General features: G+C 38.7%; 1 protein-coding gene across 1 annotated transcript in view; it reads right to left on the bottom strand.

Annotated features, from left to right (window-relative positions):
- Nucleotides 1–13,190, bottom strand: part of LOC121026784 (adseverin) — an 82,462-nt gene that overhangs the window by 18,094 nt on the left and 51,178 nt on the right. The window contains exons 6-9 of the mRNA XM_040469562.1: nt 10,696–10,828; nt 9,443–9,531; nt 8,389–8,604; nt 5,194–5,315 (exon numbers count right to left, since the gene is read on the bottom strand). Of these exons, the coding sequence (XP_040325496.1) occupies nt 5,194–5,315; nt 8,389–8,604; nt 9,443–9,531; nt 10,696–10,828 (560 nt within the window). The remainder of the gene's footprint in view (nt 1–5,193; nt 5,316–8,388; nt 8,605–9,442; nt 9,532–10,695; nt 10,829–13,190) is intronic.

Below are 13,190 nucleotides of genomic sequence, written 5' to 3'. Positions count from 1 at the left end.
AGGCCCCATCTTGTCTAGGACGACAAGGAATTACTAATAAAACCATAAGCGAGGCTGAACTACCAGCGGCCCAGAAAGGGGTCAATAAATCAGTTAATCCAGTTCATTTGCAGTTTCTCTTCCTAAGGAGCTTGTGCCTAGAACTCCAATCACTAGCTTAACCTGTAAGGCAACCTTTGGGAGATCTGCTTATTTGAGGAGTTTGTGAGGGGGAAAAACCAAAGCACTGAGCAATGGTTGTTTCTAGCCAATTCTCCCATCTCTGTCTGACTAGGGGTTAACAGGAGGTATACTAATTAGAAATACTAATTCTGGAACTGGATTTCAGAAGTTAACCATACACTTCTGAAACTTTAAGAGTAACCTACCTGTCTCATACCCAGAACAGATTACCAATAACTTCCTATACCGGGCAACACACACATATGTACACATATACACACAGATATCCCAAAACACTGGGTACAGGAAACAAGTTTTGTTTATTTTAGAATGTTTCATGGCACCAGCAGAATCAAATGATATAAAAATATTCTACAAAGGGCAGCAAGAAAGAAAAACAAGGACATGCTCATGTGAGGCACACATTTAAAAGAAAATAAAAAGGTATCCTTAATAAAGACATCATAAAAATGTAGTCCATAGTCTTTTAATGCTAATAGCCTAAATTTTCCAGGAGCCAATAATGTTAACAAAAGCTTCTGTGAGCTACTGACAGCAGAGCAGGGAGTAGCACAGAGCTGAGGATAATAGCTGGCTCTCCTAACATCCGTCATTTCTCTGTCACATCTGCAGTTTCCTAATTATTTCTCCATTTCCTTTTTTTTCCCCCTGCAGGAAAAAACTTCAACTGACTATAGACAATATCACCAAACTTTTGTCTCGATTTCCTTTTTTTTCCCTGCAGTATTTCAACCAGCAAACCTGGAAAGCCTCGCCAAACTTTCACCTTCTGACACTCCTAATAAGTTTTTCACTACTTATCTCCAGCCCTTCTTCCACTTGCTGTCAAAGTGACCCATGCTCCCATCCACAGAGATTAACACTAATTTGTTTTATGGATCTATGACCTAAGGGGTCAAATACTCCACTTGTACAACGAAGACATAATAAAGTTGCTCTTTTCCCTAGTTTTGAAATCCTTTTCTTGGGGGGTGGAAGGGGAGAGCAATCTCCCTGACATGATTTCTTCTTTATAAACCTTTGGCACTTGTTAGTTGTTGAAAATGAATGCTGCATGGAAATAGAATTTATTGCATCGAGAGATTCATCACTGCCATTGTTCAGTGTTTGTTCAATTTCAATTACCTGACATTCCAGAGAAAAGACCATTGGCAAAGTTATTTTTCTCCTATCATGTTAGAATATAAGTAGTTTTAGAAATTAAAAAGAAACAACAACTTTGTGTATTCAGTAGGTGACAATTCTAGTCCTTCACCTTTTACTGTGCCTCCTGGACTTAAACTACTTATACTCCTGTTTCAAAATGATCCCATAAACTGGGAAGTTGTTAGTTTGAAACCTAATCTTCAGGAGATCTGCTTGTTTTCTAAATGTCTCTTCACTACCACTATAGAAGCGCTTGAAGTCGTGCAAACCATACATTAACACACTTATATGTAACATCTGTGGTATTAAATGGCAAAGACTCTCAAAATAAGGACTCTCAATACCTAATTTATAGTCTTGATATCTCAAAAATCATAATTATCATCACAGATACCTTGAACACATCAAATTGGAAAGAAGAAACTTAAATGACCACCCCTTCCATCCCAGTCCCATCCCAAAGAGAGGAACTATGAAGAGTGTGGCATCTTCTCACATTTTTCCCTTAGAATTTTTGAGAGAGAGCCAAACCTGTCTTCTTCTCAAGTTTCTTATCTCAGTGAATGAAACACTATGCCTTTGTGCATGGACCAGAAATCTGGGTGAGGGGCACCTTTATTTGCTCATCTTCCCTACTTCCCAAAACTAGTCTTTCAGATGTCAACTCCTTAACACTGTACAAACTTACCTTATGCATTCCCTGTTGCCCGTACGCTGAGTTCTGGCCACATTATCATTCAACTGGGATTATTGCAACACATTCCCAGTGGCCTCCCTGCCACCAATCTCCTCCCATCAGTCCATTCTTTTAGATGTCAACCCAGAATATTTTCTTTAATATGAAAGCCAATCATGCTACTCCCCTAAGAAAACTCCTTGACTGACATCTCCAAGGACCTGACACTAAAGTGTATCCTCCCCAGGACGGTTACAAGGCCATTCACAATTTGACTCCTTATAATTTCTCTGATTTTATCTTTTGCTTCCTAACTTTGCTGCAGCCATATGTCATTACTAGTAGGTTAGAGCACCCTTACCTGCATTGCTTAGAGCAACTTCTCTATTTGCTTGTCTGCCTAGCTGCTACTTCTGCTCCCACTAAGATGTCACTTCTTCTAGGAGCTCTTCCCCAATAGCCTAGAAGGGGGTTTGGGTGTCGGTCTAGAACTCTCCAAAGATCACTTAGCTCGCTTTTCTCTTAAAATCCTCCATACTTCATTGAAATGCTTGTTAATAATCTGCTTCTTTTTTTTTAAAGTTTATTTATTTTGAAAAAGAGAGAGGGCGCGTGCATGTGCGCATTTTCAGGGGAAGGGCAGAATGCCAGGGGTAGAGAATTCTGGCAGCGCAGAGCCCAATGTGGGGCTCGATCCCACGAATCACGGGCTCAAACCTGAGCCGAAACCAAGAGCCAGATGCTTCACCAACTGAGGCACCCAGGTGCCCCTGATCTGCTTCTTTTTATTTTTTTATTTTTTTAATTTTTTTTTTTAATTTTTTTTTTCAACGTTTATTTATTTTTGGGACAGAGAGAGACAGAGCATGAACGGGCGAGGGGCAGAGAGAGAGGGAGACACAGAATCGGAAACAGGCTCCAGCCTCTGAGCCATCAGCCCAGAGCCCGACGCGGGGCTCGAACTCACGGACCGCGAGATCGTGACCTGGCTGAAGTCGGACGCTTAACCGACTGCGCCACCCAGGCACCCCGATCTGCTTCTTTTTAAAATAAAAATTCTTGGGACACGTTATATAATTTTCTCACCACTGTGTCTTTAGTATCCACCTAGCACAGTGCTTGGCATATAGAAAGTGCTCCGTGAATACTTGGAAATGATTTGAGAAATAATAACCGCAATGAATGTTTATAATCTGATTTAGTCTGTTTTAGTTATATTCACATTGTTATTTATGTAGATTACAAATTTTTAACTTTTCAAAATATTCTCTTGAATTGTTTGTTTATTAGTCTTTCTTGATCTAAGCACCACAATCACATTTTTACATACAAAAGAGCATTAAGAGGCAGACCAAAAAACAATATAGAAGAAAAGCTGACTGGGAATGACTGGTTTATCCCTATAAATGCCATGCTTTACACAAACACCGTTCTGAATTGCAATTGTAGAAGAGGAAACTGCAAAAGAAGAACATAGCTTATGCCAGGGGGTAGCCACACTCAGCTGGAGAATTAAAGAGAGCGGTAGATCAAGGTGTGAAATGTTGCTTCACTAGTTACAACAGTTGTGAATTTGGGTTAAGTTACTTAATCTGTTTGATTCCCTCCTCCCTTTTTGTCTTTTGAAAATAACCTGGTTGTGAGGAAGAATCATAATATACAGAAACATCCAGCACTTTGCTGACACAAACATGCTGCTCAAAAAAAAACAAAAACAAAAAAAAAGTTGCTATGAAGATGACATCATAAACACTCAGTTAAACAGCTAATGTTAATCTTTAATGGGATATGATGTGACCCATTGCCGAAGGCAGTGACTGTTAATCGCAAAAGGGCATATGAATCATCTGGGGTTCTCATTAAAATGCAGGTTCTGCTTTAGTGGGCCAAAAGCAGGTGGTGGAATTCTCCATTTCCAACTAGCTCCCAGGTGATGCTGATGCTTCTGGTCCCTGGACCACCCTTTAGTACCAAAAGCCTATAGGATAAAGATAGTCATCCCAGTCTCCTGAACTTAGTTGGGCTCAATGCACTGGTCAGTGTACGTGATAAGTGGTCACACTGTAGGGATGGAGGTGACTCTCTCATCTGGTGGGACCCTCACCATAGAGAAATGTCACCATATCAGCAGAAACTTGTGTCCACGTATATTCAATACACCCACTGAAGTTTGCCATCACCATGTAGGAACATGCTTCACCCTTGCACCATCCAGTTTTAAGATCTTTTTTTTGAGAATTTTTTTCCCAGTCTTCTCAGAAATATTTTACCAGATTTCACTATATTAATAAAAAGTTTGAGAATCCCACATGATTATGATTTGTTATAGAATCCCCATCCCTTTGAAACAACTCAGCCATGGTATGTGCATCTAACTTATCTGATTGGACACTCTCCATTGAACAGGGCCTTGGCATGGACTCTAAGTAAACTTAATCTTCAAATAACTCAAATCATTATGCAAAACTGTATAAAGTATGGACACAATGGCATTTTTTTCTCCTTTACTGCCATGAATTTCATGGGGACCAAGAGTAAAACTGTATCAGTTTTTACTGGAGTATGAATCAGAATCATAAATTTTATATATATATTATATAAAATTATTATAAAATTTATAATATTATAAAATAATATTATTTATTTTATATAAATTATTTTAAATAAATATTTATTTTAATATTAAAATAATAATATAAAAATTATAATATTATAAAATTATATTATATATTATAATAATACAAATATATTACTATATTATATAATATTATATATATAATATATATAAACCCTTCCTTAGAGGGTTTGCCTCACTGCAACTCTGCAGTCTCAATCAGGATGGGCCTCTGTGAATTTTAACAATAAGAACACCTGGTAGCCAGTGCTGGCCAGCTAGAGTGTTAGCCTGCACAGAAGATGAGACATTCAACTACATATCTACTAAAAGAACACTACCTCTGGATACCAAAACCTTTTTTCCTAGACTCGAAAGGATGATTTTTATCTAACCCCTACAAAATACAGTTAAAACCATATTGAAAGAGAATATCACATGCATGCTATACAAATCTCACTGGGGTAACTATAGGATAATTCTACCCCTCTTCCAAGAAATTTAATGAAATGCAACTTTGGAGCAAAATCTGTCCTCCTTGGAACTTGAGATCTTATGAAAGAGGGACACCTACCACGTGTAGATAATTTGTCCTCTGGGATAAGTGTAGAGTATAATGTAGCAGTCTCCACCATAGAATTCACCATACGAGTTCCGGTCGATTTCAATCCTACCATTATTTTCTACACGCCAAATCTGAAAGGAATCGAATGTGCATACCAAAATTAACATTTTCTTGATATAATAGTAGTTATAAGTTAAAAAATTTTTTTTGGTTTAGATCTATTATTAAATAAGTTTATATATATATATATATACATATATATATATATATATATATAAATGTTTATTCATTTTTGAGAGAGAATGTGAACAGGGAAGGGCAGAGAGAGGGGGGGACAGAAGATCCAAACTGGGCACTGTGCTTACAGCAGTGAGCCAGATGTAGGGCTCAAACTCAGGAACTGTGAGATCATGACCTGAGCCAAAATTGGACTCTCAACTGACTTAGCCACCCAGATGCCCCAATAACTTTTTAAAAATTTATTTCTTATTTGAGAGAGACAGAAAGAGAGAGAAAACGTGTGCATTCAAGTAGGGAAAAATGGCAGAGGGAGACAAACAGAGAATCCTAAGCAGGCCTAAGGAGCCCTATGTAGGGTTTGATCTCATGACCACAATGTGAGCCAAAATCAAAAAGAGTCAGACTCTTAACTGAGCCACCCAGGCGCCCCTTTTTATTTTTTTTTTCTTTAGAGCCTAATAAAAAATTCATAAATTACTTCTCTAATTAGCTTACAAATTAAGCAATGAGACCAAATTTTATCTATTTGACAATTTGTTTACTGCATTTCTAAGCAATTATATAAATTTTTTGCATCCTCCATAGTACTTAGCTCAGTTCTGAGCCTATTGATTAATACATAACTATTGCTTGATTGACTAGTGAAAATAGCACTAGACTCCAGTGGAATAATGAACTAAAATATTCAGCTCAGAAATATATCTCTTAGTTTGCATCACATTTCTCATCCATTGGGAGATACCTTGTTTGTTTATTTAAAAATATTTTTTCCCTGAATTTTAATCCATGAAACTATTATCTTCTCAGGCAAGAGTGGCAGATGGAGACCACATAATCAAGACACCGATTGCATGATTGTTTTTAAAAGGTGCCATGTAGGCAGAAGACCGAATGCACAAAAGTAGGAGAACCATTTTTTTTTTTTTTCTAGTTTCTCATCCTCATCACAGATTAAAGACACTCCAAGTTGGAGAAAGCAGAGCTGTAGATGAACCAGGAAAGTAACAGGAGAGAGCACGCCAGGCACTGTGCGCATGCCCGCCCTCCTGGGCAGGGGCAGGGTACACCCCTCGCTTCAAAATTTAGAGAGATGAGTAGGTGGCAGAGCTCGCAGACAGAAGCCTTCCAGTGCCATCCTGGTGAGCAGAGGAGAAACCCCAGAGCTGCCAGGCTAAGCCCAAAAGCCTAGAGAGAGCCCCAGATTTCAGCAGTCCTGGGGTGACTCAGGAGGACATCTCTGAGACGCAGTGACCTGTGACAAACGGAGAATGCAGTGGGAACATAGTTGGTGCTGGGGAGCCAAGTCTGCCATGAGACCTGCTGGGCAGGAGAAAGACCCAGACCAGAAGCTGAGACCCCTCTGCCATTTCTCCCTTCACCGTTCCCACAACCCTGGACACCTTAGATTCTCACTTCATGCCTTTCAAAAAGAGGAAAAACTGTGTCTTAAATCTCTTTACCCTACTTTGCTCCAAATATTGGTGGTAAGCCTTGAGAATACGAAGATAAAATATTCAATTCCTGCCCTCAAGGAACTAACAAGAGGTCTAGGAGGAGAACTTTCTAAGTAACTGAACAATTCTGCTTTGTAAGTTTGTAAGTTAATGAACAGTACGATGGGTTCTGTGAAAAATACTGCTTGGTTTGAGCACAGAGAAAGGCTGTTCCAGTATGGGAGGAAAGGCTTCTCCAAGAGATGCAGCTTGTGACTTAACTGAATTACAAAGGAGGAGTGGGGATGTTAGCCCGAGGGAGGAGGGGAAATGCCCTCAGGCAGTGGAAGGGTGAGGCAGAGAGGACAGCCAGGATCTAGGCACTGAAGGCCTTGTAGGCCCAGCTTAAGATGAATATTCTCAGGAATACGATGCAGAGCCATTAAAGTATTTTTTTTTATTAAGAAAAATTTTTTTAATGTTTATTTTGGAGACAGAGACAGAGCATGAGTGGGGGAGGGGTAGAGAGAAACAGAGAGAGAGAGACAAAGAATCCGAATGAGCCTCCAGGCTCTGAGCTGTCAGCACAGAGCCCGATGCAGGGCTTGAACTCACAGACCGTGAGATGATGACCTGAGCTGAAGTCGGATGCTTAACCGACTGAGCCAGCAAGGTGCCCCCTTTTTTTTAATTATTTTTAAATTTTTTTAAACATTTATTTATTTTTGAGAGATAGAACACAAGTTGGGGGATGGGGGTGGGGCGAGAGAGAGAGAGAGAGAGAGAGAGAGAGAGAGAGAGAGAGAGAATCTGAAGCAGGTCCCAGGCTCCAAGCTGTCAGCACAGAGCCTGATGCGGGGCTCCATCTCACAAACCGTGAGATCATGATCTGAGCCAAAGTCGGACTCATAACAGACTGAGCCACCCAGGCGCCCCACCATTAAAATATTTTATAATAAGATGTGACATTACCCAGTTCTCATTAAGTGAAGTGACTCAAGAGTAGAGTGTGGTGAGAGTTGAGTTAGGGAGAATTATTAGAGGGTTATTAGCATTTTTGTCAAAAAAAAAAAGGAGTAACATCAAACAATTTGAATGCTCTAAAAATATCTGTGATTTTAGCACATGTCCAATTTGCTTTGGGAATGCCTGTAAGCTACAAGAAAGGACTAACTAATGATATTTGGTACAGTATCACCGGACAATCCCAGTTCCAAGAGCTGGAGCGATTCTGGACCAGGGAAAGAGACGGCTGGGTTCCACGTCTCTAAGATGATAATTAGGTGATCTTGCACAGATCACCTAACTTCTTGGAATCTCAACATACACATTGTAAAATAGGATTGAAAGTCAGAGATCATCTCTTCCAGCTTTAAATTCCCTGACTTAATATATAGTCATGGGTCACCTTTATTCATAAATAAAATTCACATTTTACAAAGTTTGTAGTTTCCTGAAGTTACATCTCCAAGTGCACTGGCATAAATGGGCTTGGTGAAAACAAAAAACACAAGCAGAAATAGCCAAATACCTCCACTTTGCCAGAACCATCATCCACCATATTGTGCTGGGCTGCCATCTGCGGAGAACTATGTAGTTTTGAGGCATCGAAAGGAATTTGTTTTATTCGAGCCACTTTCTCGGTGACGTACACTTTCCCGAAGCCATCACTCTGATCTTTATCTCTCCAGTCCTTAAAGAACTGTTTGAAGATTGGTGTTTCCCCTCCTTCTGGAAGAACTTGAATCTAAAGTTAAAAAAAAAAAAAAGTAATTATGCAGCGGAAAATAAGAGACTGAGGAAAAACATTCAACCAGGAATGGAGAAAAAAACTAAGGAAACGAAAAAGATTGTCTTGGCACCTGTGATGACAGATGTAAACTTAGAAGCTGGGATTCTTACCGGAATGTAAGATGGAAGGTGACCAAATATGAAGGTAAAACAATCCAATGCTTTTTGTCACAACTACAGTGACTGCCACTGAATTTGGATGTGTGAAATAAGAACAAAGTTCTTTCCTATGTTACCATTATAGTCAAACACACTGGACTGTTTTTCTGCATTAGGTTTATAAGAGGTCTGTGACCTGGAAGAAACAATCTCATTGTGTTACTTGTGCTAGGATGCAAAAATGAAGAGAAAGGATGAGTCTGAAAGATTCAGAAAAGGAGGAGTAACTAGCAGGTAGCTAAGCTCATTTCAGTGAGGCCAAATATTGTCTGGCTATCAGCCCACGTCTGTACAACTTGCTCTAAGGACTAACTGAAAAGTGCTCTCAGTTAACTCAACTGTGGCTGATTATCTTGACTGAAATGCTGTGGAGGAAGCAGATAGGGTCTTATTTTCATCATACAGCCCCACAGAAGGGATGATCTTCAGTTTCTGCAAAATTCCATCTTCTACAAAGTTATGGGCCTAGCTTTGTAGGCCCAACAGGATACCATGTTGCACACATGTAAGTGAAGAGTGACTCCCATGCATATATTACTTTGAACCAAATTCTCTCATGAGTTTTGTGGCAATATGAGGAGCTCCCATGTTCTTTTTTTTTTTTTTTTTTCTAGCCAGTTCATGTCCACACATACTTGGGTATTGGTGGAATAATTCATTTGCTTTAGAAATTCTTCAGCTGTCTTCATTGCAGCCTTTCTCTCCTGGGGATTAGCATCTTTACCTAAAATGGAAGATAAATTAAAAAGACAGAATCTCGGGGCACCAGGGTGGCTCAGTTGGTTAAGCATCCAACTTTTGATTTTGGCTCAGGTCATGATCTTGCAGTTCATGGGTTTGAGCCCTGAATTGGCTCTGCTCTGACAGTGCAGAGTCTGCTTGGGATTCTCTCTCTCTCCCTCTCTCTCTGCCCCTTCCCTACTCTCATTCCCTCACTCTCTCAAAATAAAAAAAAAAAAAATTAATTAAAAAAATAAAATATAGCATTAAAAAAGGAATCTCAGAGAGGGAAGATATTATATGATTAATAAATACTTGCATACCAAGCAGTGAACATAATTATAATTTAAATAGAACACTGAGAATGGTGGGGCGCCTGGGTGGCGCAGTCGGTTAAGCGTCTGACTTCAGCCAGGTCACAATCTCGCGGTCCGTGAGTTCGAGCCCCGTGTCAGGCTCTGGGCTGATGGCTCAGAGCCTGGAGCCTGTTCCCGATTCTGTGTCTCCCTCCCTCTCTGCCCCTCCCCCGTTCATGCTCTGTCTCTCTCTGTCCCAAAAATAAAAAATAAACGTTGAAAAAAAAAAATTAAAAAAAAAAAAAAGAACACTGAGAATGGTAAAAATTTCCTAGTATGTTAAACATATTTAGAAATATCATAATGATCACTATTTTATATATACATACGTATATATATAAAGATATATATATATATATATCTTTTCATGTTTCTCTAATGCTTTCTTTAACCCCATCATTTCTGGCAAATGATACCAGTAGGAAGAAAACATGGTGTCAATGTCTGCATTTTATATGAGCTGTTTACAGGTCAAGTCTCAAAAAGATAGACTTTTTTTAAAATCAGAAAAAGGGGCACCTGGGTGGCTCAGTCAGTTGAGTGTCTGACTTCAGCTCAGGTCATGATCTCGCACTTAGAGGGTTTGAGTTCCATGTCAGGCTCTGTGCTGACAGCTCAGAGCCTGGAACCTGCTTCAGATTTTGTGTCTCCCCCTTTCTCTGCTCCTTCCCTGCTTGTGCTCTGTCTCTCTCTCTCTCTCAAAAATAAATAAATGTTAAAAAAAATAAAATCAGAAAAGATGTTTTCTTTACGCTTCTACAGAAATAGCTGTATATCTGAAGCACAGCCACAATGTCAATGGCATTTTTTACCTTTCCATACGAAAATTTGTTTTGCAGCACCGTGGTCCAAAATAAAACATTCTTCAGAAAGTAGCATTGCCATGGAGAAGGGGTTTTCTTCTGCCACCACAGTCACTCTCATGGATCCACTGGCATCTGAAACCTAATATAAAAACCATGAGCTTGTTTGTAGATAATAAAAAATGTTCTAAAATTACATTATGGTGATGGTTGTACAACTCTATAAATGTAATTAAAAACCATTGAACTGAATACCTTAAATGGGCAGGGAATGTAAATTATATCTCAACAAAGCTGTTTAAAAAAACAAAAAAAAAAAAAATCCATGAGCTCAATTATACCCTAAAAGTTTTTTTAAAAGACTTTAACAAGACTAAAAGATAACCTACTGAATGGGAGAAGATATTTTTGAATGACATATCTGATAAAGGCTTAGTATTCAAAATATATAAAGAACTTCTATAACTCAACACCAAAAAACTCCAAATAATTCAATTAAAAATGGGCAGAAGACATGAACAGACATTTCTCCAATGAAGACATCCAGATGGCCAACAGACACAAGATGCTCAACATCCCTCATCATCAGGGAAATTAGTAACGGGTCACCTGGGTGGCTCAGTCGATTGGCCATCTGACTCTTGATTTCAGCTCAGTTCTTGATCTCACAATCATGTGAGATCATGAGATCAAGCCCTGCATTGGGCTCTGCACTGACAGTGTAGAGCCTGCCTGGGATTCTCTCTCTCCCTCATTCTCTGCCCCTCTCCCAATTGCTCTGTCTCTGTCTGTCGCTCTCTCAAAAATAAACTTAAAAAAATAAATGAATAATACTTTAAAATTTTTTTAAAAGTCTTTTGGGGTAAAAAAAAAAACACTAATAAAAAGCTAAGTTTTGACAGTGGACCTAAAGCATCAGAAAATGATAGTGATAATAATAATAGCTAAGGTTTGTTGAGATTTCTATATATTATAAGCACCAGGCCACGAAGTTTACATGATTAGTTCCTAAACTGCATAGCGATCATTTCAACTAGGTAATAATCTTACACATTGCACACATGCAAAAGCTAAAGCTTAAACATTCATTCATTTAACATTTACTGAGCACCTGCCATATGCCAAGCATTGTGCTATGGAGGTGCTGGTATATTACAGCTAAGCTCATAGATTTTTTTTCAAATTAGGTCCTGCAATTTAAGCATACTTTGTGTAAACTGTCAAAGTAAATTTCCTCTATCACAAATACTTATTTACTTAGACTCTTGAAGCTTGGGAATAACCACAAAACATTGTGGGGTTTTTTGTTTTTTTTTAAGGTGGAGGTGGTCTTGCAAAACTGAAAGTGATATTAATGCCCAGGTTGGAAGTCCCTGTTTTTCAAAGGCCAGCTAGTAGACTGTAAGGTAATCCTGGGCACTGGACAAATATGCACATTCCAGGGACTTCTCTAGATCAGTGGTGGGGTTTTGCAGCATTGTGGGGCTTGAATTCTGGGGGTTTTTTTTTTTGTTTTGTTTTTTTTTTTTTTTTTTTTTTTGGAAGCTATCCAGGTGATTCTGCTTCCCAGCTTTGTTCTGCAATTCCAAATTAAAGTATTTTCAAAGAGACTTTGCGTTTTATATAAATGCAATACATTACAAATCCACTAGAGGGAGAAATGACACATTTTCACATTTTAAAATATTTCTTTAGTTTATTATAATGCTGTCCAAGAGGGAGAACAGTTTTATTTGATGATGTAGCATAAAAAGTATTTGTTAAGTTGTTGAAAATGGGTTTTAGAAACAGTAATGAAAAAAAGCTGCCACGAAGTCCAGAATAACAATCTTTGTATGGCTTATATTAAAATCATCAGTATTTAGCAGAAGTGGTAACCACATTTTCCTTTGCCTTCTAGGAAGAAAAGACTCCACTTCCCCTTTACAAAATGCAAGTTATAATACACAAGTTAGTAACTTGATCTTCATTCAAAATGAGATTCTGAGCTAGAAGTTCCCTTAAAGAAGAGCAAATGTAACTCCTTCCTGTGATGCCAGATGACTACTTAGCTCTGCAGGAAGATTAACCATCTGCTCCCAATCATGTGCTTGGAAAGTTCTAAGGGGAGGGAACTCTTAAAGGATCCCATCTGAGCAATCTCCTCATCTGGTGCATTTGTGGCTTCTGTTGCCTTCACCAGCAATAAAATCATAAAATGATGGAGTTGGAAAGAACCTGAATAATCTTCTAATGTAATCTGTCTTTTTTTTTTCCAGCTAAGAAAACTGAGGCCCACAATGGTCATCTCTTGCCCAGGGCCACCCAGTGGGTTATCACCACAGAGGTGTCATGGAACTAGGTCTCAAATCCCCAGGACAGGGCTATGTTTACTCTGCTTTGATTTGATACCTTTTCCCTCCTGCAACAAAGAAAGTTTTTATTATGGCTAAACAGGATATTTAAAGTAACATGAAGATTTTATAATTTATCAAGACTTTATAAGAAAAAGCTTATGACACTTG

The sequence above is a fragment of the Herpailurus yagouaroundi genome, unplaced genomic scaffold, assembly GCF_014898765.1.
Source record: "Herpailurus yagouaroundi ecotype Mexico unplaced genomic scaffold, PumYag 162475, whole genome shotgun sequence".
Classification (NCBI taxonomy): Eukaryota; Metazoa; Chordata; class Mammalia; order Carnivora; family Felidae; genus Herpailurus; species Herpailurus yagouaroundi.
This window is presented reverse-complemented; position numbering and strand designations above follow the sequence as displayed.